The sequence below is a fragment of the Phyllostomus hastatus genome, unplaced genomic scaffold, assembly GCF_019186645.2.
Source record: "Phyllostomus hastatus isolate PE091 unplaced genomic scaffold, TTU_PhHast_1.1 phas_contig_196, whole genome shotgun sequence".
In the NCBI taxonomy this organism is placed as follows: domain Eukaryota; kingdom Metazoa; phylum Chordata; class Mammalia; order Chiroptera; family Phyllostomidae; genus Phyllostomus; species Phyllostomus hastatus.
Genome location: NW_025333709.1, coordinates 8,689,145 through 8,713,675, shown reverse-complemented (window position 1 = coordinate 8,713,675; position 24,531 = coordinate 8,689,145). Strand labels below are relative to the sequence as shown.

The 24,531-nt window shown below is 52.9% G+C and overlaps 1 protein-coding gene across 1 annotated transcript; it reads left to right on the top strand.

The window, feature by feature from the left end:
• The first annotated feature begins 674 nt into the window (after window positions 1-674).
• Window positions 675-16,186, top strand: QDPR (quinoid dihydropteridine reductase). Its single transcript, XM_045834561.1, has 7 exons — window positions 675-832; window positions 3,853-3,945; window positions 6,767-6,863; window positions 9,235-9,375; window positions 13,060-13,168; window positions 14,483-14,566; window positions 15,639-16,186. The coding sequence occupies exons 1-7, from the start codon at window positions 734-736 to the stop codon at window positions 15,742-15,744; spliced, it is 729 nt and encodes a 242-aa protein (XP_045690517.1). The 5' UTR covers window positions 675-733; the 3' UTR covers window positions 15,745-16,186.
• Window positions 16,187-24,531: the final 8,345 nt, after the last annotated feature.

The window sequence follows — 24,531 nt, the reverse complement described above, 5'->3', positions numbered from 1 at the left end:
CTCTAAAAATAAATAAATAAAATCTTTAAAAAACATCGAATCTTGTACATTTTCACATTGAACTTTCGTTAAATAAAGTTTTGTAATGTATAATTGGCATTTATGGAGTTCCTAATATTAGCCACCTATGCTCTAAGTACTCTAGTGTTATCTCTGAAAATCCTTTCCAAAACTCTTGGAAGATAGTCCCTGAGTATTCCCATCTTACTGGTGAGGAGATTGAACCACAAAGCAGATAAGGAAGCGGCTTAGGGCCACACGGCTATTAAACAGGGCGGCAAGGCAGTGGCCTTCACTCTTACTTAGAGGAAAAATAAATTGTACGTTGTTTGTCTTATCTCTCCAACGGCTTCATTCTCTGACGCTCAGATGATAGCAGGGGCCACCCACGCTCTCGCACACCTGCTCTGCACCGGTTTCATCGTAGCCCCGCGCCCTGCACGTCCTGGGTACCCAGTAGCAGGTGGCAGGCAGCGGGGCTCGGCCCTTGCACCCGCCCCAGGGGTAGGCCGGCCGGGTGAGGGTCTTGGCCGGGAGCGCCTGTCCCCGCTTGGTGGCTTTTCCCGCTCAGCGTAGACCCGCGCTAGGTGGCAGCAGCGAGCGCGACGCGGGGCGCGGTCGCCCGGCGGTCCCTCTTGGCCGGGTTGGCTGGCGGGACGGGGTCGGGGCGTTCAGGGGCGTGGCCTCGGGCTACGGGAGCTCTGAGCCCGGGGAGTCGAGCGGGAGAAACAGGATGGCGACCGCAGCGAGCGAGGCGCGCCGGGTGCTGGTGTACGGCGGCAGGGGCGCGCTGGGCTCCCGATGCGTGCAGGCGTTCCGGGCCCGCAACTGGGTAACTCCGCAGGCTGGGGGCAACTCTGGGCCTGCAGGCGCTGGGACTCGGCTGGGGGAGCGGGGCGGCGGCGGGCGGGCACGTTGATGATTGGGGTGAAGGGGCCCTTCCGGTGCATCCTTGGGGAGCAGTCTGGAGGAAGCGGGGCGGGGGGGGTCCAGTGAACCCCACACGTGGGTGTTTGCAAGTACGAGCATAAGTCTGCACGTTTAGTCCTGCCTCTGAGTACGTGCTCGCGCCGGCCATAGGTTTGGGGTCTTTGCTCTGCAAGAAGGGAGGTGGGGGCCACCCCTCCGACTCCGTTGGGCCCAGACAGTCTGGCGTGACTCAGGACAGAATTCCACAGAAGGAGGCAGAGGAGCGCCGCTGAGGAGACAGGGAGAGAGAATGGGAAGGAAGGATCTGGAACTTATACTGCCTGACTCTGGCTTCTAGTCAGTCCTGTTACCGTGAACTGATGGCCCAACTTCCACAAATCTGTTTCCTCTCCTCTAAAATGGGGACAAAGAGTGTGTGACCTTTGGTCGAGTTGTGAGGATTAAATGAGATCATTTGTGTCCTAGCATGCCAATTACCTGGCTCCAGGTAAAATATTTTTAAATGTTAGCAATTATATGTTTTACATATTGAAAGGGTTCAAAAGAGGCCTCCCCAAGATGTGCCACTCTGGCGTGTGAATTATTTTGAGCTGAAGGTAATAGAGACCCTGTGGGTTCAAGAGAAACTTTTACCCCCTCCCTTTAAAAATTTAAATTAGGGGCCTTGCCCCTAATAAGAGTTATTACCAGAGATATATTTTCAAGGACCCATCTATAGGGCAATACAAACTTCTAACTTTGGGACGCATGGTTTGCTTACGGCCTTCAGATGACCTTTCTCACCTCTGAGCCCCCCCACCCCAAAGGTGCCTTACCTCATCCTTAGCTCAGAAGGTCATACGTATTCCATGTTTTAGAAAAGATTTTATTTATTTATTTTTGGAGAGAGGGGAAGGAAGGGAGAGGAACATCGATGTGTGAGAGAGACTGAGTGGTTTTGCCCCTTGTTCGAGACCCTCGGTCTCATGTGCCCCAGCCAGGAACTGGACCGGCCACGTTTCACTTTGCAGTCCGGTGCTCAGCCAACTGGGCCACCCCGGTCAGGGCCGCGTATACTTCGTCTTCACTTTCCGTCTCTGACCTCTGGTGTTTGTGGGGTTCTCATAGTTACGTTTGTAATTAAATTTGGTTATTTTTCCCTTGTTAGTCTGTCTCATGTTAATTTGGTTATTAGACCAGCTGGAAGAACCCAGGAGGGGAGAGGAATGTTTCTTCCCTTCTTATTATAAAAGTACTGACCTACACCCTTGTCCCATTAGCCTCCATTGGACCTGGTATTGGTGGCCTCGTCGTTTCGTAGACTTTCAGCTACTTTGCAAAAGCAGATATTCCCTCCCTGAAGACAGCAGCTGGGAACAGAGTTGTTCTCAGGCCAGGAGCCCTGCCCCCAGCCTCCCAGCATGCATCTGCACGGTCCTGGTGGGGACTCTTCCTGTGCTCCCGCTGCTGCCCCTGTCACTTGCTCAACGTCCATGTTGGACATTGTCCCGAGGGTTTAGTTAGCGACAGGGCAGCCTGGGTGACAGTGCCCTGGGACCAGAGAAAGGGGGTCCCAGAGTTTTCTTCTGGCTCAGAATCTGGTAGAGGAATAGGTTTCTAAGGGATTCTGAACACAGCGCCCCCTTCCTGCCGTGTACCTGCCCTGGCAGCTAGGACGTCTGCGTGGGTGCCAGGTGGTGACGGTTGTAACGTTTCAGGAGTTCCAGCCTGGGGCCAGGCACTGTGTTCCCCCAAAACCAGATCCTGTACAAACACTTAATTTCTTTTACTCTACACAACAGTTTTGATACAGTGCTCCTGTTGGCATCTGCCTGTTACAGATCTGAGCGCTGTGCTCCCCCCACTATCCCCCTCCCCCCCATGGGAGTACTTTGCTTTACTTTTGATTTGGTGTTGGAGCCTGGTGACTATTGTTGACCTTTGACTCTGTCCCCACCCCCCTCACTCCTGAGAGCTCTTCTTTGTCTCTGTATCTGCTGGGGCTGGCTGCAGAAGTGGTGAGTGTTCTTGAATGGCTTCTGTGTTCCTCAACGCTTGTGGAGATCTTTGTCTCTGGGGACATCAGGCTTCAGGGCCCTGGAGCGCTCTAAGAACCGTGTGTCACCTGCCACCTCCCAGCTGCAGCCTCTTCTGTTCCATTTAATTCTCACACTCACCCTCTTAATTGCTCATCCCCAGGTCAGGACCCTCTTCCCAGGGCAGGACCCTCTGCAGAGCTTGAGCTCGGGAAAGCCACTCGAAGGCAGAGCCAGGATTCCAACCCCAATTTGCCAGGTTCCCAAATCCGAAGCTGTCCCCCTGTGGCAGGGATGTGAACTCTAGTCCTCCACGGGCCAGACCCCGCCCGCCGTCTGTTTTTGTACAACCTGAGAGCTAAGACTGGTGTCACGAGGTTACATGATTGAAAAGAAGTCGGAGGAGGAATAACGCCCGTGGCGTGAAGACTGCTTGAAATCCCTACTTCCACATGCGCAGTGCGGTCAGAACAGAGCCCTGCTTGCTCGCTCGCTCGCCCGCCTGTGGTCTGTGGCTGCTGTCCCCTCGCAACGGCAGAGTCCAGCTGTTGCCACAGAGGCCACAGGGCCAGCAAAGCCCCAAAGGTTTCCCCTCTCGCCCTTTACGGAAAAAGTTTGCAGACCCTGGTTGGGGCGGGGATTCTCTGGAAGTGCAGAGTTTGGCTTTCGGAGTGATGGTGAAGGAGAGGAAGATGAGGAGCTGGGAGGCCTCGGGGCTGGGCGGGGCTGGGCGGGGCTGGGCGGGGCTGGGATGGAAGAGGGTAGGCCGGCTCAGGGGTGTCTAGATCCTTTCTCCCGAGGGTTTTCCTTTAAGCCGCTCATCTGCCTCCACGGCCCCCTTTCTGGGCATGGGCCTTAAAGGAATAACAACGTACTGTCTCTTGACCAAGGCTGTTTTCTTCTCCAGTGGGTGGCCAGCATTGACGTGGTGGAGAACGAAGAGGCCAGCGCCAGTGTCGTGGTTAAAATGACCGACTCGTTCACGGAGCAGGCTGACCAGGTAGCTCAGAAAAGGCCACAGCACACCTGGGGGAGGGGAGCTCCAGGGGAGGGGGAGAGGTACCCATGGGCGATGTGGTCTTCAGTTTTACAAGTATCGTTTCTCTGATTATGGAAGCCAGATGTACCCAGTGAGGGAAATGGGGAAAGTAGAAAAAAAAATACAGTGAAGATAAATTGCCCATAATCTATTTCTAGTTAGCTGACTAATCACATTTTAGCCCATTTTCTTGTGTTTCCTGTGGTTCCTGTATGTTATTAGCATTACAAGTTGAGATAATCTTGTATTTTATATCTTATGATCAGATTTTTAAACATTTAAATAAAATTTTATGTCAGTATTTCTCCAGATCACTTTAAAAAAAAAACCCTCCATGTCAACATGTAGTTTTTAATTCTGTGGATTGGCCACAGTTATCTTAGTTTCCACATGTTGTACATTGAACCTTTTTTGCAATGTTTTTATATTTACCATTAACAAGAATACTGTGGTGAGCATCTCCCTCTTCATCTCTGACTATTTATGTAGGACACATTCTAAAAAGCGGAGTTCCCTAGTGCAAAGCAAGGATCCGAACAAAACAGGTTATTTAAAATGACAGGCTCATCATACAACAAGAAGTCAAACAAAACTATAAATATGTCAGCCAGTGGCGCAGTTCCCCTGGTGGCCCCGGGGTCATGCCCCCGACCAGTAGGCAGCACTGTGAACAGCCTGCTGGAGGGGTGTCCTGGCATCAGTGGCTGAGATGCTAAGTGGTCCCCCAAGTGCCCGAGGATGCGCTTTACTTGGTTCTCCACCCAGGGGTCCCGCCCACATTCCCCAGGGAATGCCACCTAGGTGTGATGGGCCACGTGTCCACGAGCACTCAGGGAGGCGGGCGGGCAGGGGGTGGTGGCCAGCCCCATCTGTCCCCACTGGCCGAGGGGACTCAGTGTCAGACACTAGGTGACATGCCCAGCAAGGTTGCTCGTGGTGGAGTCCGGAGTGGATCTCCTAACGTGAGACTTGTTACCAACTTGTTAACATCATTAACATCGTTAACATCGTTAACAAGTCCAGAGTCTGTTTTCTGTTTAGTCTGCTCTCGCTAGTCATCCGGACACGGCTGGGGGCCCGTGTTCCTTTTAGAAATGAGGCACAGACAGGCCCCGGCATTTGCTCAAGGTCCAACGGGCGGTGGGTGGCACAGCTGGGCAGTGGGGGCTGGACGTCCACTCTCCTTACCGCAGGCTAGGCTGCCTCGTGGCAAACAGCTCCCTGTGAGTAAAGTAACAAAAGCCAGACTTAAATGATCAGATGTCAGAGGTGCCCTGGGCTCCGAGAGCAGCTTGGCCGTGCGGTTCCCGGCAGTCGGTGTCTCTCCTGCTCCCGTCAGCTGCAGGTTCCGCCGTCTTTCCTGGGCGGGAAGTGGTCCCTCTCTGGGACTTGATTATGCATGTGCTTTCAGACTCTTCACCATCTTCTACCACCTGCCTCCCCTCTCACCCCCCGTTAAGAATTTCTGGACAGCAGCACGCCATCCAGGCTTTAACGCTCGAGAAGAGGAAATTCAGCCCCAGGGCACGTGTAATTGGATAATCGGCCCCCTGGGCAGGAACTCCCTAGTGACAGTGAAGACATGCAGGTGTGAGGAGGGCATGAAACCTATAGAAAGACTCTTGGGCAGAAAGTGAAATTTAAAGGGGGCTGGAATTTAAAAATGCATCGATGTGAAAAACAAACAAAAAAACCACGTCCAATAGATGCATCGTTGCTGCCGGCGCCATGCTTTCCTACAGAGTGGAACGCACAGACGTCAGGGGTGATGACGCAGCCGGGCGCTGGGCTCCTGGCAACAGCACAGGGCTTCAGAGTGAAAGGAGGGACCGGCCAGGAAGCCAGGGTGACGGGAAGGAGGCCAGCAGCGGATAAGTCAGGATTAGGTGAGGGACTCGTCCACAGAGGCCAAGGGAACTTCAGGAATTTCTTAAGAGGAAAGCTTTGGGTGTGGGGTGGAGGGAGAGAGAGAGGAAAGGCTGGTTTCCATTGCCAAAGTGTTATCTTTGGAAGAGTGATCGGAGGGACCGAGGGCAGGGCCCCCGTGTTCCTGCTGAGGCAGACACATTGTCTTGCGAGGAGTCTTCAGAAGCCTGACGGAAGGAAGCAACGGGAGGCCTCCTCTCGGCCTGCCCAGAGAAATGGGGAAAGGTCGTGGCTGATGGTCAGAATTGCCTCTCGCCAGACTTCTGTTTAAATATTTTCAACACTTCAACTATTTCAGTCAAGCAGAAATAGATAAATAAAATGCACCCTCATGCACTCAGTAGTGACTTAACATTTTGCCATTGACCGTATCTTTTTTTTTTGCTTTAAAAAATAATTTCTTTTTGGCATTTTCTTTTAGAGTTTCAGATAAAGGGATTTTTTTTTGTATTAGGGAAGAGTAGAATTATCTCAAATTATGAATCTGTGATTTGCAAAGAAAAGTCTGCAGAGGTATATGCCAGAAGGTTAGCTGCAGGCATTGATGCTCTAGGTGATGTTTTAAACCTTTTTCTAGTTAAAAAAAAAAAAGAACTGTGTTCTTCCAAGGATGCTCATGGCCCCACTGTTTAGAATGCTTGAAAGAAGATTCTGGATTGCTTTTTAAGACTCACATGGGAATGTAGGTGGGCTTCACTGTCCAAAATGGTTACCGTACATCTGGTTTTCCAAGTGTTAATTGACAGATGCTGTTGAATGCCTTAGAAGAAAGTGGAGAATAAACTGAAGTATCTGTGTCAGCCCGTTTACACTTACCCGAACGATTTGTGCATGTTTTCATGTTTTTTTGTTGAAGGTGACGGCTGAGGTCGGCAAACTCTTGGGTGAAGAGAAGGTGGACGCCATCCTTTGTGTGGCTGGAGGATGGGCCGGGGGCAATGCCAAGTCCAAGTGTGAGTCCTTTTCCGAGTTAATCATTCATCCCGCTCTGCTCTTTGTCCGGGGGCCGGGATGGGTCCGTGATGCGCGCCAGGCCAGGCGTCCTCCTGCGCGTCTCCCAGTGTTTGCCGTAGCTCTGCGGGGTAGAAACAAACACCCCATTTTACAGACGAAGAAAACGCCCCCCACAAAGGGACTCAGGGGCGGGGGACCTTGAGTTTCAAATTGAGTGGCAGAACGAGATCCGCATATTCCTGCCCAGGTGTTACAGGGCTTATTACTGGGAACTGGGGGATGTGTGTGAAATGGAGAGATCGCTCCGCGGGTCAAAAGGACTCAACATTGAGCCTTTGTGAACGCTGAATACATTTTTCAAGTTTTCACTGTGGACGTTCAAGCCGGAGGGAGAGTCCAGCAAACACCCATCCCCGCCCCGAGCCTGTAATAGACGCAGTAATCACCAGCAGTGGCTGTCCCTGCGCTCTCTGGCTTTCTTTTCTTGCGTGCGCCTCTGTGCGTGTATTTTTTAAGTGCTTGCCCAGTAAGTGGACACTTGACCGATTTCAGCATGCATCCCCAAAGGATAAACTCCTTTCCCTACATTATCCAAGTACCATTATCCTAACAAAGAAAACTAACAGAAATTCTATAAGATTGATAATATCCAACTCATATTCAATTTCCCCGACTTATTACACATCTTTTATAGGTGTTTTTTCCCCTTAAACATATTCCAGTCACGGTTTATGCCTCATTTTGTTATTATTTTTTTTTCAAAGATTTTATTTGTTTATTTTTAGAGGGGAAGGGAGGGAGATAGACAGAGAGAGAGAAACATCAATGTGCGGTTGCTGGGGGTCATGGCCTGCAACCCAGGCATGTACCCTGGCTGGGAATCAAACCTGGGACACTTTGGTTCCCAGTCTGCGCTCAATCCACAGAGCTATGCCAGCCAGGGCTCATTTTGTTATTTTTACTGTCTTCATCCAGAATTTGTTTTTCCTGTGACAGACTCCGTGAATGTGGGCAGTTTTCATAGAGAATTGTCCTACATATGACTGTGTCTCCTTCTTCCCTTAAGGTGTGTCATTCACCTTGTTCCTCTATCCCTAGTATTTCCTGTGACCCAGGATTTAGGTCCAGGGACTTCCTTAGATTCAGGTTTAATGTTTTGGAGGGGAGAACTCTTCCTGAGTGACGTGCACCCCCACTGACCCCAGTGGGACTCCCACCGTGTCGGGTGGCCCTGCCCAGCCAGAGCGATGCCAGATTTGATGCCTGGCTGAGGTGGGAGCTGAGAAGCTTCCATTGGAAAGGGCCATTTTTCTGTCTGCAGTGAGTAAGCGATCCGTGGGAAGGTGCTTTGGCATTGTGTGTGAACACCCCCTTTTTAACACCTTGAGAATTCCAAATTTTAAAACCTAAGGCTTTTATGCATCCATTGCTAATTTCTGCCTGAATCACTTATTCCAAGGGGGTTGGAAGATGGTAGTTTTCCGGTTCTGTCATTTCCTCTACATTTATTAGCCAAAGCCGTATAAAAAGGAATCGATTTTCTGTGAACCGACTGCACTTGAACGTGAAACTGGTGTTTTGTGGGGTGATCAGGTTGGCCAAACACCCTGATGGCCTTTTGTACACTTTGGGAACAAGAAACGATAAATGTGGGTCCATTTTTTTCTGGTCCTTTTTAGCAGGGAAATGTAATGCCTTGGTTATCACCAAGGGAGGACCCCTCCTGGTCTATCGGGGGGCCTTTCTTTCTGGATCATTGGCACAGCGGCTCTGGGTTCTTTGTGCTGTGTAAGGGGGGAGGGGACCACTGCCCAGCCGCCAAAGGTACAGGTGTTACCCTCTGTTTCTCCTCACGTTGTCTGCAAGGCCAGAGAGCTAGAATAGGTGTGAAATGGTTGTCATTCCAGCTTTCCTTTACGGGGTCTTTAAAGCCGGCAGTGAACTTCCAGCTGTAAAAAAAATGTAGCTCTATAAAAGCCCTTTTTATATCCGCGTGGTTGTGGTCCCTCAGTTTTTATCACAGGGAAAACCTGCCGTAGACATACACGTTCTTATTACAAATCTGATGCCCTTCGTAAAGCAGAACAGTCTTTGAATTAAAGCCAGTCCCAGGTGTCTGTTCACCGTCCTCATTTATGTGACTTCGCTGTTACCAGTTTACAGTGAGGGAGCTGAGACTCCAGGGATCGGCTGGCCTGGATTCGAACCTGCGTCTTTGCCCATAGAGCCCTGCGCTGTTCGTCCTAGGTCTTGTGGGCAGGGGCAGGGGGCAGGGGCTGGTGCTGCTGAGGACGTCAGCGTCCTGGGCTGGGCTCCCCTTTCAGTGGGCTCCCTGCACGTGCTGAGCCGGCCCGTTGCTCTTTCTCCCAGCTCTCTTCAAAAACTGTGACCTGATGTGGAAGCAGAGCATGTGGACGTCCACCATCTCCAGCCACCTGGCCACCAAGCACCTGAAGGAAGGAGGCCTGCTGACCTTGGCGGGGGCCAAGGCCGCGCTGGACGGGACCCCCGGTAAGCCTTCACTTCCCCAGCTGTGGGCTGGGAGTGCTGGGATTGCTCACCGGGGCTGCCGGGCACTTCCGTGGGACCAGGGACGTGGGGGCCCTGTGCCGCCTGAGGGGCTCTGTGTGGTGGATTTTGCTTCCTTTAGGCCTGAGTCTTCTTCGGAAAGGGACTCCTGATTCTTCTATTTGCATTGCCCTTGTGTTAAGGAGTGCTGTAATCTGGCAGCCCTCCCCCGATCTGGTCTGTTTATCCATGACCCACTCAGGGAACGAGTGGTGGTGTAGTACATGTGGATTATTCGATACACATGCATTACCATCCTCACACTGTGTTCACGTGTCCTGGGGGAGCAGCTCGGCGGCTGTTATTGAGAAAAACAGAGGGGCGGATTCTTCATCCTTGAACAAATCATGTATCTGTTTGGCCAGATTTCTGCTGTAGTTTCTTTCGTTGTAACTAGTGAGAGTAGCCTCTGCCTTGAGGAGTAGCTGCAGAGCATTGGCGGTATTCACGTGCACGAAGTGCCCAGCACGTGGTGAGTCTTCTCACTAGTCACGTCATTTCACGTGTATTCTCATGGGAGATCCTGGGGTCGATGTCATCGTTAATCTTTCCCAACGCACCGGTGAGGAAACTGACCGAGCGTGGTCAACTCACCTGCCTGGGTTCTTGCAGTGAGCAGGTTGTGATCTGACCTTGGACCGGGACGCGGACCGGTTCTGGGTTGCGTGCTGTTCCGTTGGGTCGTGCAGACCCGGGTTCCCTCTGCAGTGTTTCCCTGCCCGTGTCCGGTCGCCGGGGCTGCCGTAGCGGAGCACCCCCGGGCGGCTTCAGCAGCAGAAGTTTGTCTCCTGATTCTAGAGGCTGGAGGTTCAGGATCAAGGTGTCGGCAGAGTTGGTTTCTGGCGCCTCTCCCCTTGGCTTTGCCGATGGCTGTCTTCTCCCGTGTCCTCACACGCTCTCCCCTCTGCCCCTGTCTGTGTGCCCGGCGGCGTCCCAGTCTCCTCTCATAAGGACACCAGTCATCCCACCATGGGACCCACGCCTGTGACCCCATTTTTAACTTAATGACCTCGGAAAAGACCCCATCTCCAAATACAGTCCTATTCTGGGATGCAGGGCTTGGGACTTCAACATATGAATTTTGGGGGGGGGGTCGTCACAGTTCAATCCTTAATACTCCCTTTCAGATGGGATTAAAGGAATTGAAGTGGGACTTAGGGGGTACAGCACAAAGGCAGAAAGGGTCCACCTCCACTGTCTAAGTTCAGCTCTTCTTTAATAAAAGGGGGGGTTGTTTTTCGACCTCCTTGGTGTGCTGGAGGCCTTGAGCACCTTTTTCAGTTTGACTGTAACTCGCGGAACTGTGAGGCTCTTACAGATCAACAGTTCCTAGCCTCTCATCTTCTTGTTACGTTTCTCAGAGCATCTGATCTTGCAAGCCCGCGGCCATTGCAGTCCCTAAAGCTGTGTAAATGTCAGGTGTTAGCGTGCTTAGCTCCGATTTTTATTACAGGCGACAGAGAGCAGACACATGAGAAAGTAAACAGAGAAGTGAGTAATAGCTTGACATTTAAAGGAAAAAACCCTAGGACTGAAAGACTGATTTTTCGGAAGGACAAAACAGTCTCCTACTTCCCTGTGGTTTGTAAATATCTTCCTTTGTAGTTTTGGTTACTGTTAAAGACTACAGGCTCGGGGACTATACAGGTTGGGTTTCTGTTGTGATTTTGCCACTTGCTGTGTGATATTTGGTAAGTTATTTAACCTGTCTGAGCCTTAGTCTTGCCACCTGTGCAGTGGGGATAAATAATAAAAATCCTTTATGCGGTGGTGGTGACTGGAACACATCTTCGTGGGTGTGACTGACTTAGAAAGGTGTGACAGGGAGTGAACTGTAAACATGAACCAGGCTTATTACTGACTCCAGGCTTGCTGTTGCCTGGCTACTCTTGCTTCAGGTGTTAATGAGTGCGCTGTTCATCTTGAAGTTCTTAGCTAACTAAGCACTTGTCAACTGTTGATATTGTCAAACTTATTGGAGTCATGGAACCTTTCAACTTGGATTCAGACCCCAGCAGAATCTGGGGAACTCTGTGACTAATTTGAAAGTAAATAGTGAAGAGGGTTAGTAGTCTTCCAAGCTGGAGAAAAGTGCAAAAGCGGGGAGATATTTTTCACTTGGAAAGATACTGAGAAACCCCCACCTTCTTATTTCCAAGGTTGTGTCTGTAGATTATCTAATGGCGGATACACTGTATTAAAATGAGCGTGATCACTTTTGTTTTGCTAGGTTTGGAAATCAGTTTTGAGGGACTACCTTGATATGGGAATAAAGTATTTATCTTCTTACGAAATACTTCAACAAATTTTTTTTTTCAAATTATCTCCATGCCTGTACCTGCATGTGTAGAATTCGGTGGAATTAAACCCTCAGGGTTGCTGGTTGCTTGCGCCCCTCTTCATCAGACACCCCCCCCGCCCCCCCGCCACCACGCCCCTGCTACCCCCTCCTGTTGCTATGCGGGGGCGGGGCTGGATGAACAGGATTCGTGGATTCAGGTGCCCTGGATGTTTCCTACACTGTGGGCCCCGCCACTGATCAAACAGAGAAGCCGGGATGGTGAAATACTCTGCTTGTGCTTCTGAGTAACTGTTGGGGACCTTGACCGCTCTTGCAGTCCAGGCTTGCAGTGGAAGCAGTTTAGCGATTGGTTCCGTGCCTGGGCTGTGAGCCCCACCTCTCTCTGGACTGCGATGCCTAGTCAGCTGTAGTACTTGAATGAGCAAGTGTCCTGGGTGCTTTCAAAGAGGCTGCCGCCTTCTGGGAGGAGTTTTGTGCAGGAGGAGGGGCGTTTACAGCAATTAACCGATCTCTGCTGCGTGACAGACAGTGGCGTGCAGTGAGCTTCTGCAGCTGGGGGCCGTGGGGGGCTCTAGGGTGGAGAGACCCTGTTGCCGCCACCTGTCTGCGGAGCAGGCAGAAGCCTGTCCTGATGAGACGCACGCCTTGCTGCGGTCCACAAACATTCACCGACCAGCGGAGCAGAGGAAGACTAGAGGGCATCATATGTGCATTTGTCAGAACCGCTCAGATCTGTTCTTTACACAGGGAGTCGGACTCTGGGGCACACCGCTTCTGTGAATATGATGGGAAACATTTATTGAGTGCCTCCTACCCTGTGCTGAGCCCAGAATTAGACACTTCATCCCCATTTTATAGATGGGCTAACTGAGGGTTGGAAGGGCGATGAGAACTTGCTCAGGATTTCTTTAGTGGCAAGTGGAAGACTTGGGATTTGAACCTGTGCAGCCTGACTCCAAGTGACAGCTCGATTTTGCTCCCAGGCAGTGAATGGTCCAGGGGTTCGGAACCCAGCTCTTGCCTGGGCCTTTGCCTCTGCATCGGCCTCGGTGCAAGTGTGTGTGCGTGAGCTTGGGCATGTCATTCACCCTGTCCCAACTTTGCTTCTCTCTCAATAAAAATAAAAACAGGGTCAACTTCATGGCTTTTTTACATAAATGTTAAGTGCGAGGTGACAGTAGGTGCACTTGACGTGTTATATCCCTTCCCCGCTCTCCACGGATGTCCATCCTTCTTCCCAGCCTCCTTTGGACCCTGGCGTGGGGGTCTTTGGACACGCCAGTGGTGGCCCGCGGTCACTGAACGGTTTCCTCCCCCTTCCCCAGGGATGATCGGCTATGGCATGGCCAAGGGCGCCGTCCATCAGCTCTGCCAGAGCCTCGCGGGGAAGAACAGCGGCATGCCGCCCAGGTCTGCGGCCATCGCGGTGCTGCCGTAAGTGCTTGGGGGCTCTCCGGCCATCTCTGCCCCGGGGCCCTCTCCCCCAGGGACTCAGTGCACCACATAGTCACCCCTGGCCCCAAAGAGCCTCCTTCAGGAGTTGGGCGAGCCTGGGCAGGCTGGGGCAGTGGACTGGCTAATGGAAGGGTCTGCCTGTCCTGCCTCTTTCTTGTTTCCTTTTTTGACGTTCATCCATCCCCCCAGCCCTTCCTCCTAATTGAAGATAGTCTGCACGTTTTTCTTTAATATTGGTCGCTCTCCTCTCACGTTACGGTAGGGCCACTGTGGGAGGGGGCTGTATTCAGTCCTTGGGGGGTGGGTGGGAAGGAGCCTGAGGGAGAATATGGGACGCTGGGGGCGACGGCCCTGCTCCTGATCAGGACGAAGGCCCCCTCAGCGGAATCAGGGGAGGCAGCAGCCTGGAGGCAGGGGCTCTCTTTGGCTGGACAAGCACCATCTGGCTTACCTGTCGCCTGCCGCCCCGTGAAGGAGCTGTTGGGACGGCCAGGGGCCTGGACCGCCCGGTCCCTTTCACGCGTGTGCCACTCCCGCAGCTGTTCTGAGTGGTTCCCGAGGCCTGGGGGTTCCTGGGAAAGTCGCACGTTCTGTATTCTCACTGAAAACCCTAAGATCTCATGGAAAACAGCCACAAAACGCCTGGCTGGTGTAGCTCAGTGGATTGAGCGCGGGCTGCGAACCAAAGTGTCGCAGGTTCAATTCCCAGTCAGGGCACATGCCTGGGTTGCAGGCCATGACACCCAGCAACCGCACATTGATGTTTCTCTCTCTCCCTTTCTCCCTTCCCTCTCTAAAAAATAAATAAATAAAATCTAAAAGAAAAAGTCTGTGAATACTGAGGATAAGAACTGTCTTTAAAAGAAAAAAAGAAAACAGCCACAAAACGAAGAAGGCCGTCTTTTCCCCCATGTTAAAGGCATGGTGTTCTCACACTTCAGAAATCCTCAGAAATGAGTCTGCCACCTTGTAGGGAGTGAATGAAGATGTCGCAGTTTCCTTCATTAAAGACTGCATGGTTTGTTTTTTTTTAAAGCAAGATGTAGCTTTTCCTTTTGTTCCCTTCTGCTCAGGGGTGAGTCACAAAGCCTCTCACCGAGCACAGCTTGCCTGTGGCCTCTGTGCCTGCTGCGGCTTCCTGGCCTCTCTCTGGTTGTCCCGGGTGATCTCTCCATGGAAACGCCGCCGCCCTGCCCTGGTGCCAAGGCTCCCGGTGCCTTTTCCTGGCGGGGGAGGTGGGCAGCGGCCGTGACAAAGGCAGACGCAAATGACCAGCTCACCTCTGCTCCGCAGGGTCACGCTGGACACCCCGATGAACAGGAAGTCGATGCCCGAGGCCGACTTCAGCTCCTGGACACCCTTGGAGTTCCTCATTGAGTGAGTGTCACGGTCTCACGTCAGCGAGCACGCAGCTCCCAGCCCCCTTTCTCTGTCCCTGAAGGGCGTGAGGCCACGCCCGTGTCCTCCCGGCTTATCGACACGGTGGTGGTCTCAGGAGTTCGCGGCCTCTGAGTGTACAGGGTCCACCAGTGGGACTCCCCTGGAGAGGGGCATCGGCAGGCCAATGGAGCCGTGCCCCAGCTCTGCGGCCCTTCTGGGGGCTGTAGCCGTGCTTTGCTGTTTGAGCCTGTGTGTCGTCCCCTCGGCTCGGGCAGCCCTCGGAGGGGTACTGGGAAGATCTGGCAGCTACACGTCAGTTCTGGGCCAGGAGCTACACGTGAGCTCTGAGGGATGTCCCGGGACCTCCTGAGTGCTTTCCAGTAGAGAGGGCCCAGGTCCCGGCCGGCGATTGTTAAGGGGATGGTGCACTAACACCCAAAGGTGACGTTTTAACAGTTACCGGCTACTTGTTCAACCCCGTGAGTTTCTTATGCCTTTTCTTACTCCTGTCTTCTTCCAGACGGTATTCTCAACTCCTTTAGGCAGGTCAGCTGCCCCTCCCCACACAGAGTTAGTTACTAAGTGCTCCTATTTAGTATTTAATGTATTTTATTGTAGTAGTCTGTTTTTTGTATTTCATTTCCCATTGCCTGACACAGCTGTGGGTGTTCCATAAATATTTGCCGGAGAGAGAGAGAGGGAGAGAATGAGTTTCTTCTTTCTCTCAAATATCTGGGAAGGTCATATAACAAAGCATTAAATATTTTGCATATATTTATCTTTTAGAATGAACTAACTAAAGCTTTAAAAAATTGCTTAAGATCATACCACTGTGTTATAAAGTATTCCAACAATGCAGAAGAGCACAAAGGTGGAAGTTCAAGTCTCGCCAGATTCTGCCACTCAGAAGCTGGAGGGAGTCCAGGGCTGGGGTCACTGGGCCTGGCACCAAGTGTGGGATGCCCTAGCGGCTTTTCTCAGTGGCTCCACCCTCCCAGGCCGTGGGTATGACTACAAGCGTGTGCCAGATTGTTGTTTTAAAACGTAAAGCTTGTCTTGTTTGTTCCAGAACCTTCCACGACTGGATCACAGAGAAAAACCGACCCAGCTCCGGGAGCCTGATCCAGGTGGTGACGACGGAGGGACGGACCGAACTCACCCCGGCATATTTCTGAGCTCCCTGCCCGCGCCGGCGCGGGGGCGGCCGCGGAAGCCACCGTGACCCCGAGTGGCCGCGCCTGGCCCTGTGTCTTCGGTAACCCTGACTGTGGTACAGGCCCCGAGGCCGGTTTTTCTCTCACCTGATGTGCATTCGCTCCCCTGAGGCAGTGTCAAGTGTGCGTGTGAAATAAAAACGTGCGGGTGGAGGCCTGTGGGTAGCGGCGCCCTCCGTCCGTGCTGCCCGTCTGAGCGCGGAGGTTTCTGCGCGGCCCCTCCGTGTCGGCGTCCCGTGGGAGTCTTTTGAGACTGCCCGTGTGTCCCTGACCATGTCTGTCGGCCGGACCGGTCCAGAGATTCCTTGGCCTTGGGGACATGTGACTTACCGTTCTGTCACTGGTGTAGTTTTCGCAGCCTCGCATTAAACTGCCTTAACCCCCTTTCGTGGTGTTCGCAGAAGCCCGTGCACTCTGCCAAGGTGTCTTTTTCCCGTGCGGTGGCCAAGCGTGCGCGAGAGCCGCTCGTGATTATTTGGCGATTATCTGCCTAATACATGCGCTTCGTGGGCTGCGCCGTCTCCGGTGGTCGCAGTGCGGCGTGTGCGCAGTTGCAGATGAACGAGCTGGAACCCTGGGCCGCTGGTGGGCGGCCTTCAGTCGGGGTGTTCGGAAGCGGGCGGACTTGGCCTGCGGCGGGTTTTCTCAGCACAGGGACGGCCCGGCTCTCCCGCGGGCGCGTCGGTCCGGGCGGCGGGCTGGCCCTGTGCATTCAGACGCAGCACCGCGCGGGGCTGGTACAGGCTGTCCTGACTGGGGACTGGGGGCCCGACCCTTCGTTTTACGGATCAGGAAGCCGGGCCGACTTACCATCCTCGTTGCCAGAAAGTGGCAGAACTAAGCCCAGAAGCCTGGTCACCAGCTGGCCACTGTTTAAAAAGACCTTTTCCACGTGTTTTCTTCTTTGATTTCTTTTTAAAAAAATTTTATTGAGATCAAATTCACATAACAAAAAATTACCCATTTTAAAGTGAAAAATCTAGTCTCATTTAGTATGTTCATGATGCTCTGTCACCACCAGCTCTGTCTAGTTCCAAAACGTGTTCATCGCCCCAAAGTAGAACCCCGCACCCTGGAGCAGGCACCGCCCCTGCCCCCTGCCCCCTGCCCCACCCCCTGGCAAGCACCAACCTACTTTCTGTCTCCATGAGTATGGATGTGGTATGTGAATAGAGGCACGCCTGACGGGGACTTACGTGTCTGGCTTCGTTCCCTTGGCAGGGCTTTGAGGCTCCTCCGTGGTGTAGCAGCCCTGAGGACTTCCCTGCGTTTCGTGGCTGAACACCGCCCTGCTGTCTGCACGGGCGACGGCGCGTTTATCCATCCGTCCGCCCGGGGGTGGACCTGGGGGCTGCTTCCGCCGTGGGCGGTTGTGAACGGCGCTGCTGTGAACACTGGCGTCCAAGTCCTCCAGCCCCTGTTCTCAGTGCTTTTGCGTATGTCCCTCGGAGTGCGTCGCTCTGCCCTCTGGTAGTTCTGTGTAACTATTTGGGGAGTCTTTCTCGATCCTTCACATTTATCCTTCAAGGTGATAGCTGAATCTTACAGGAAATAAGACGGGGGCTCAGAAGGGTGGAAATCATTTGTTCATTCACCCAGGGTCGTGGTCTGGATGTCTGCGCCCCCTAAATGCCTGCGTTGAGATCCTGATGCCCAGCCTGGCGGTGCAGGAGGCGGGGCCTTCGGAAGCTGAGCCCCACCCCCGACCTCTGGGAAGGGGAGAGGCTGGAGGTGGAATCCACTGCCGGTGGCCACAGATTTACTCAATCACCGGATGCTGTTTGGAGAGCTGCTGGGTTGGTGAACTCGTGCAGGTGCCGGGAGGGTGCTGTCCTATGGGCGGCGGCGAGGCTGGGGGAAGGCAGCTCTGTGCCCTTCCCCCATACCACGCCCTGTGGCATGGTCTTGGAACGGCCTGTTCCTGAGTCGTATCCTGTTAAATAAGCCAGTGACCCAGTGAGGGAAACGTTTCTCTGAGTGCTGGGAGCCAATGTAGGGAATTCATGGAACCCGAGGAGGGGGTCACTGGAACCTGCCGTCTATAGCCAGTTGGTTGGTCAGAAGCACAGGTGACAGCCTGGACTCACAGTTGCCACCTGAAGTGGAGTGCGGGGTACATCTGGTGGGACTGAGCCCTTGACCTGTGGGATGCGACGCTATCGCCAGGTAGACAGTGTCAGAACTGAGTGGACGTGGGACACCCACTTGGCGCTGGAGAATCGCTTGGTGTGGGGAAAGCACCCACAGGTTGTCACTGGTGCCAGAATCCTTGCCTGGCAAGCTCCTTGGCCAGCCCTCTTCCTTAGCGTCGTGCCAGAGCGACGCTAAGACTGCGTCCGGCGTGTCACAGGCAGACGGGTGCCGTGGGGCAGCGAGGCTGCCTGGACGGCAGGCTCTCCGCCCCGTGAGGCTCGTGGTCTGGTCCCTTTCTGGAGAGGCAAGACTTAGGGGTGGGCCCCCTGCCTCTGCTCTTTGAGAAACAGCGTGAGCACCGGAACCGGAAAACTTGCTACTGAGTTCTCTCCATCCCTCACTGTGCTTCGGCCCGACACGTTCACCTGCTCCCGCAGTGGGCCAGGCGGTCCTTTCCCACAAGCCTCACGGCGGGGGGGCGGGGGGGGGCGTGGTCCGCCTGGGAGAGCTCAGGCCTCGGTGCTTCTTCGCATGGACGTGAAACATGCCTGCTGCGGAGAAACAGACTTTTGGTCACTAAACATTTCATGCGGAGTGCTTTGTCTTTTTTTTTTAAACTTACTTATTTCCATGGGTATAGGCAGAGCTAACATTTTGAAAATGCCTTTGCTCCATCATTTGTTTGTCGTGTTTATTCTGTATCCAAGCTTTTCCTCTCTGAGCCCCAGAGCAGACTTCTCAGAGGCCCAGGAGGGGACTGCAGTTCAGGTCGACGGTAGCTGGGGAGCAGCGGAGAGGCGGGCGCAGCCTGCATCCGACCCCCAGCACCCGGTGATGGCGGGCTGGCTCTTAGGTGCCCGTGACTCAGCGGCACTGCCAGCTGAGGCGGAAGCGTGACTGGCTGGCTTGGCCACACGTAGTTCCAGTGTGTTTCGGTGATGCTTAGAGACCGATGTCTGGGACCATTTCCTAGATCCTTCAAAGACAGCCCCCACGGCTATAACAAAACAGTTGGCAACTAGGAGATGAGTCCGTTTGGGAGATCCGATTAATGCACAGCAGAGCGATTATAGTCAGCAACACTATTATGTACCTCCAAGTGGCCGACAGACTAGACCTTAAGCGTCCTCCCCACGAAGAGAGAAATGAGGATTGTGTGCTGTAGTGGGGGTGTGAGCCCACGCTGCACCGGTAACCAGGTTGCAGTCTACAGATGTATCAGGTCAACACGGTGTACACCTGCAACTGACCATGTATATGTCAGTCACGTCTCAGGACAAACAAAACAATAGGACAGACACCATCTTTGGGGTGTGTGTTGCCCGCGTCACCCACAGGGCTGTGTGCGTCCTGGAGGCGCTGAATGTCAGGGCTTCCCCCGAGACTCCGATTCATTGCTTTCCTCTGACTTCAGCCCTCAAGAGCCTCACCCAGGGAGCTTCTTGAAATCGCATTCTTGGAAGCCTCCCCAGTCCTGAGTCTGTAGTTGTCGTGTAAAACCACATGTTCATTATCTATTGCTGCCCCAAACAAACCGCCCCAAAGGTGGCAAATTGAAAGATTTGGTATCTTTCAGAGTTTCCGTGGGTCAGGGATTTGAGGGCCTTGGCTTGGGGTCTCTCACGAACTTGCTGTCCAACGTCAGCCGGGGCTGCGTCCCCCCGAAGGCTTGAGTGGGCAGGGCGTGCACTGTCGGGAACAGTTCAGGACAGGAAGGACCTGCCTCCCCGACGAAGGTGAAGACCGGACACAGGTCTTCACCTTCCCTCCCGCCCCTTCTCTGAGAGCGAGGGTCCAGGGGCTATGCCGTGGCTCTGCAATGGCTCTTCCTGGGTCCAGTCCCTCCTCTGTCACGGACGGGAGGTGGTGTTCAGGGATGCCGGTAATGGCTTCCCAGCCGCTCGCTGGGCCCAGCAGAAATGGTCCACCGCTCTGCTGGCAGTGTGGGGCTTGGCACCCGTCAGGGGCTTTGCTGTGGGCCTCAGAGGAGACCTGACTTGTCAGGTCCCTTTTGACATCCTGTCCAGTCTGTCACCTCTAAAGCTTCCCTGAACACCAGCCTGCAGCTCCAAGGAGCCTCTGGACCCTCACGTGGGTGTCCCCGAGGTGACCCAAAGGTGGCGTGTCAGAGCTCAGCACGCGTCCCTCTGTCAGTCTGTTTGGGCTGCAGTTACACTCCACACGCTGGTGGCTTATAAACAACAGACATTTATTTCTTGCCCTTCTGGGGGCTGGAATTCCAAGATCAGGGTGCCAGCATGACTAGGGGAGGGCCCTGTTGGGGTCCCAGGCTTCTCACTGCATCTTCACATGGTCGACGGGGCCAGGGAGCCCTCTGGGGCCCCCCTTATAAGGGCACCAATCCCATGCACGTGGGTTCCACCCCCATCACCTAGCACCTCCCTCCCGAAGGCCCCACTTCCCAGTCACTGTGGTGTTGGACATTGGGATTTCAACTCACACATTTGGGGAGGACATGGACAGTCCAGCCACGACAATCCTCGGGAACCAGATATTTCCGTCTTGGGGGACAGCACAGGCTAGGAACCGCGTGTCGCCCTGGGGCCCCTTGCTCTCCCTGCCTCCTCCACCTGGCCCTTCACCACGCCCGCCCATGTGGCCTTCCCATCGTTCCACGCCGGGGCCCTCCCTCTGCCTCTGCGTGCCATGGTCCCCACCACCCCGGCTCAGCCCTCCTCCCTCACACCTTCTCCATCCCCGGGCGCCCTTGTGTCTGTGTTGCCCCCACGCCAGGAAGCTCTCAGTGGCGAAATCCCATCTCTGACCAAAGGCTGGGCTGGGCTAGCTGTCCCTCTTCTCATCCTGGGATTTCCTGTGCCATCGCTGGACACCCCTTGGGCCCCACCTGCATCCCATGTGCCTGCAGGTGATCCCAGCCGTGGCCAGGGCCGCCTGCTCCGAGCAGGTGCGAGCTGTGGCACCTCCTCAGTTGTCCCCGCCTCTCTTGCTCTCTGCCCTGTGCTCGCCTGACCTTGGGCTGACGGGGGCCAGGCACAAACCTGGGAGGGCGAGGGAGTGCGCGCTCCATGGGGCGACTTGACCTTTGGGGCATAGGACTGCCGTCCCCTCTTCTTCAGACAGTCCCTCTGAGGCCCCTTCCTCGTGGCTCCTCAGAAAGTCCCAGTGGGATCGAGACCCAATTGCACATGTGGTCCAGCTTCATGAAGGGCTGTGTGTACTGACCCACCTTCTGCCCGGGTTCACTCTCCCTGGCCGTAACCCCCCATCCCTATCCCCAGGGCCACGTCCTCAAATAAATTAAACCTACGGTCCCTTGTTTTACGTTTGCTTTCAGGGGGGTCTCAAATCATCGTTAACTTTACCACCACCTTACCAAAATTAAAAATAGAATAATTACATGTCTGGTTTTCTTTCTCTTTCACCCGACTTCAAGGTCTTTAAAGACTCTGCCTTGTCACCCATACAGTTCATAATAAACGCTCCGTAAGTAATGGGCTCAGAGGCAGAAAGAACATGGTGAGTTTCCACATAGCATCTGAAGCCATTCTGGGCGGAATGCATTTGTAAGATGCGTCTCACACTTCAGCTCATTCAGCTCCACACACAGCTTTAGTGGATAGGTGCTATGTTATCCTAAGTTTACAAATGAGATGCAAACAGAGAGGGTGGGTAGCTTACCCAGGGTCACACAGCTCGAGAGAGAAGGAGTCTGGTCGTCAGGGTTGGGAACCCTGGTCTGATTCCCAGGCTGGTCTCTTGTCAGCGCTATTGATGGGGGACCAGGAATCTCGCTCTCATTGCTGCACAAAGTGCTGGCGGGGTGCGCGCCGAGTGGAGGTCGTCTTGGTGGGCAGGTGAGGCTCAGGAAGGATCTCTACCTAGGGAGTTTTTTCATGCAGGCCACGGGGAACCTCTGACAGCCTAAAACATTTTCTTTTTAGGAACTATTCCAAGTTTCCTAGCATTTTAAAGAGTGCAAGCAGTTCAAGGAATGTCCACAAGGTGGCAGGCATTGGCAACAGATGGGAAAATGTGATGTTGGAAAACCAGTATACAGAAAGAAACTTGGTGCAATTGTCTTTTCCTCCTGGGGCCTCTGCTCATCTCTCCGAGCAGATCTGAGATCGATAAGTAACCTCAAGCATTGGAGACTTGCTACTGTTCATTCTGATTGTTTTCTCCCTCCCTCCTCTCACCGGTTCCCCCCTGCATTCTTCTTATTTTCTGCACTGAAGTGGAAACTTAGCTTCAAAAAAGTAGTAGATGCTTCCCGCACATGACCAAGCTCACAACATCTTTCAAGCCCAATCCACATGCAAACAGATGACAGCACACACACGCGTGCGCGAACAACAGTGGAGACCACGAGTGTACGCAAACCATCGGGCAAAGGCCTTATCCCTTGTCACTATGTCAGGAGTCCCTGCGAAGCGTCCCTCGTCCCTACGCACCGGGAGGCGGTTAGTGACTGCAATCAAGGCCTCACTAACTGGACTAATTCCTGCTGCGTGTTGGGTGTGGTGCTGGGCAGGGGGGGTGGGGGTGGGGGGGGGTTGTTCAGCGTATTACTTCACTGGGTCTTCACACTAATACTCTGAGGTGGGGAGGATTTTCCCTATTTACAAATAAGGCACTTGAGTCCCAGAGAGGTGAAGATCATGATATTGGCAGGTCACAGAGCCGTAACTGAAGCCAGAGTTTGGCCTTGAACGCCAGGGTCTCCACCCTTGAACCACACTGGCTTCCTTGATTAGTTGTCATCTGCCCATGTGAGTGTGACTGAGGGTCGCCAGGGTGGGTGGGTGGGTGGGGAGATGTGAAGTAGCTTCTCTCTCTCTCTCCTTTGCTTTTCGGCATTTATTTAACAGTTTTACTATTTCCTGGTTAGAAGATGCAGTTACCCTTAATGTTGGCAATTATGCGTAATATAGCAAATATATAAGGGACAGAAAAACTAAAAGAATAATGATAACTTTTTAAAAAGATAAATAATGTTAATTATTAAAAATAAAAATGTATTGATTTAGAGCATACCTAGGTTATTAACCAATTTCTCATTGCATTTATTTATTTATTTTTAAATTACTTTATTGTTGTTCAATTACAGTCGTCAGCATTTCCTCCCCACCACTTCCCCCCACCCAAGCCAATCCCACCTCCCCCCCTTGCTTTTACCCTCCCCCTTGGTTTTGTCCATGTGTCCTTTATAGTAGTTCCTGAAAACCCTTCTCCCCATTACCCCCTCCCCTCTGGCTGTTGTTAGATTGTTCATAATTTCAATGTCTCTGGGTATATTTTGTTTGCTTTTTTCTTTTGTTGATTAGGTTCCAGTTAAAGGTGAGATCATATGGTATTTGTCTTTCAATGCCTGGCCTGTTTCACTTAGCATAATGCTTTCCAGTTGCATCCATGCTGTTGCAAAGGGTAGGAGCTCCTTCTTTCTCTCTGCTGCATAGAATTCCACTGTGTAAATGTACCACAGTTTTTTGATCCACTCATTTACTGATGGGCCCTTAGGTTGCTAAGTGCATATCAGCAGCTTTTCTCTTTGATGTTAAGTGAGCTCAGGGCACAGACGCTGCAGAGGGAAATCAGGGGGACAGGCGGCAGGAGTTGTCACTGCTCTAAACTTCAGCTTTGTCAGCAGAGGCTGGAGGGCTCAGGCAAGGGGAGCAGGGGTAGACAGCAGGGAGCGGGAACCTCAGGCCAGCCCACGGGTCTGTGATCCTGTGCTCAGCCAGAGGCTGTCCTGGATGGTCCTGGTGGCCAGGATAGGCTAAAGTCCAACAGATATTTGTTCCACCGAACCCCTTGCACAGAAGGGATGACTGAGGACTACGGGTGTTAAAATGACACCTGTGGAGATTGCTTTCTATTCCACAATCACGCATTTTAGTGTGGGTTGGGAAAATACATGACAAGTATGTCGAAATCATTGATTCTGTGAATATTATTGTTAGGATGCGCCTAAGGAGAGTAAGTGCAAGTTGGATAGGGTTACACATCATACACAGAATACGCCAGAACAGCCAACACAGCGTTGAAGAGAAAGCAGAGTGGGAGGACTGACGCCACTCAGCTTCAGGAGGCCCTGCAACACTCTCGTGATCAGGGCTGTGTGGTACTGGGGAGGGAACAGGCGAGCAGATTGGTGGGACAGAATTGCGCCCCAACACGGAGCCCGTGAGCACAGCCAGTGGATCCGGGATGAGCGGGCAGAAGCAGTACCGCGGAACAGAGGCAGTCTCTTCGTCCAACTGAGCAGGAACGATGGACATCCGAATTAATAAAGAAAAGAAGAATTCAGACCTTAGACCCTATACAAAGACCAACTTCAAATGGAGTGTACTGCTCTGGCTGGTGTGGCTCAGTGGACCGAGTGCCGGCCTATGAACCAAAAGATCACCAGTTCGATTCCCAGTCAGGGCAGATGCCTGGGTCATGACTCCACTTGGGGGCATGTAAGGGGCAACCGATTGATTTATTTATCACATCATGTTATTTATCTCCCCCTCTTTCTCTTTCCCTTCCCATCTCCCTAAAAAATAAATAAAATATTTTTTAAAAATGGAGCATACACCTCATTCTAAAACACAAAACTATAAAACTCCTAGAAGATAACAGAGGAGAAAA

Excerpts from the sequence above, each read along its gene's own strand:
- QDPR (XM_045834561.1), top strand. The coding sequence starts at position 734 with ATGGCGACCGCAGCGAGCGAGGCGCGCCGGGTGCTGGTGTACGGCGGC. Across the intron at positions 833-3,852 it reads CGTTCCGGGCCCGCAACTGG|TGGGTGGCCAGCATTGACGT; the intron begins GTAACTCCGCAG and ends TTTCTTCTCCAG. Across the intron at positions 3,946-6,766 it reads TCACGGAGCAGGCTGACCAG|GTGACGGCTGAGGTCGGCAA; the intron begins GTAGCTCAGAAA and ends TTTTTGTTGAAG.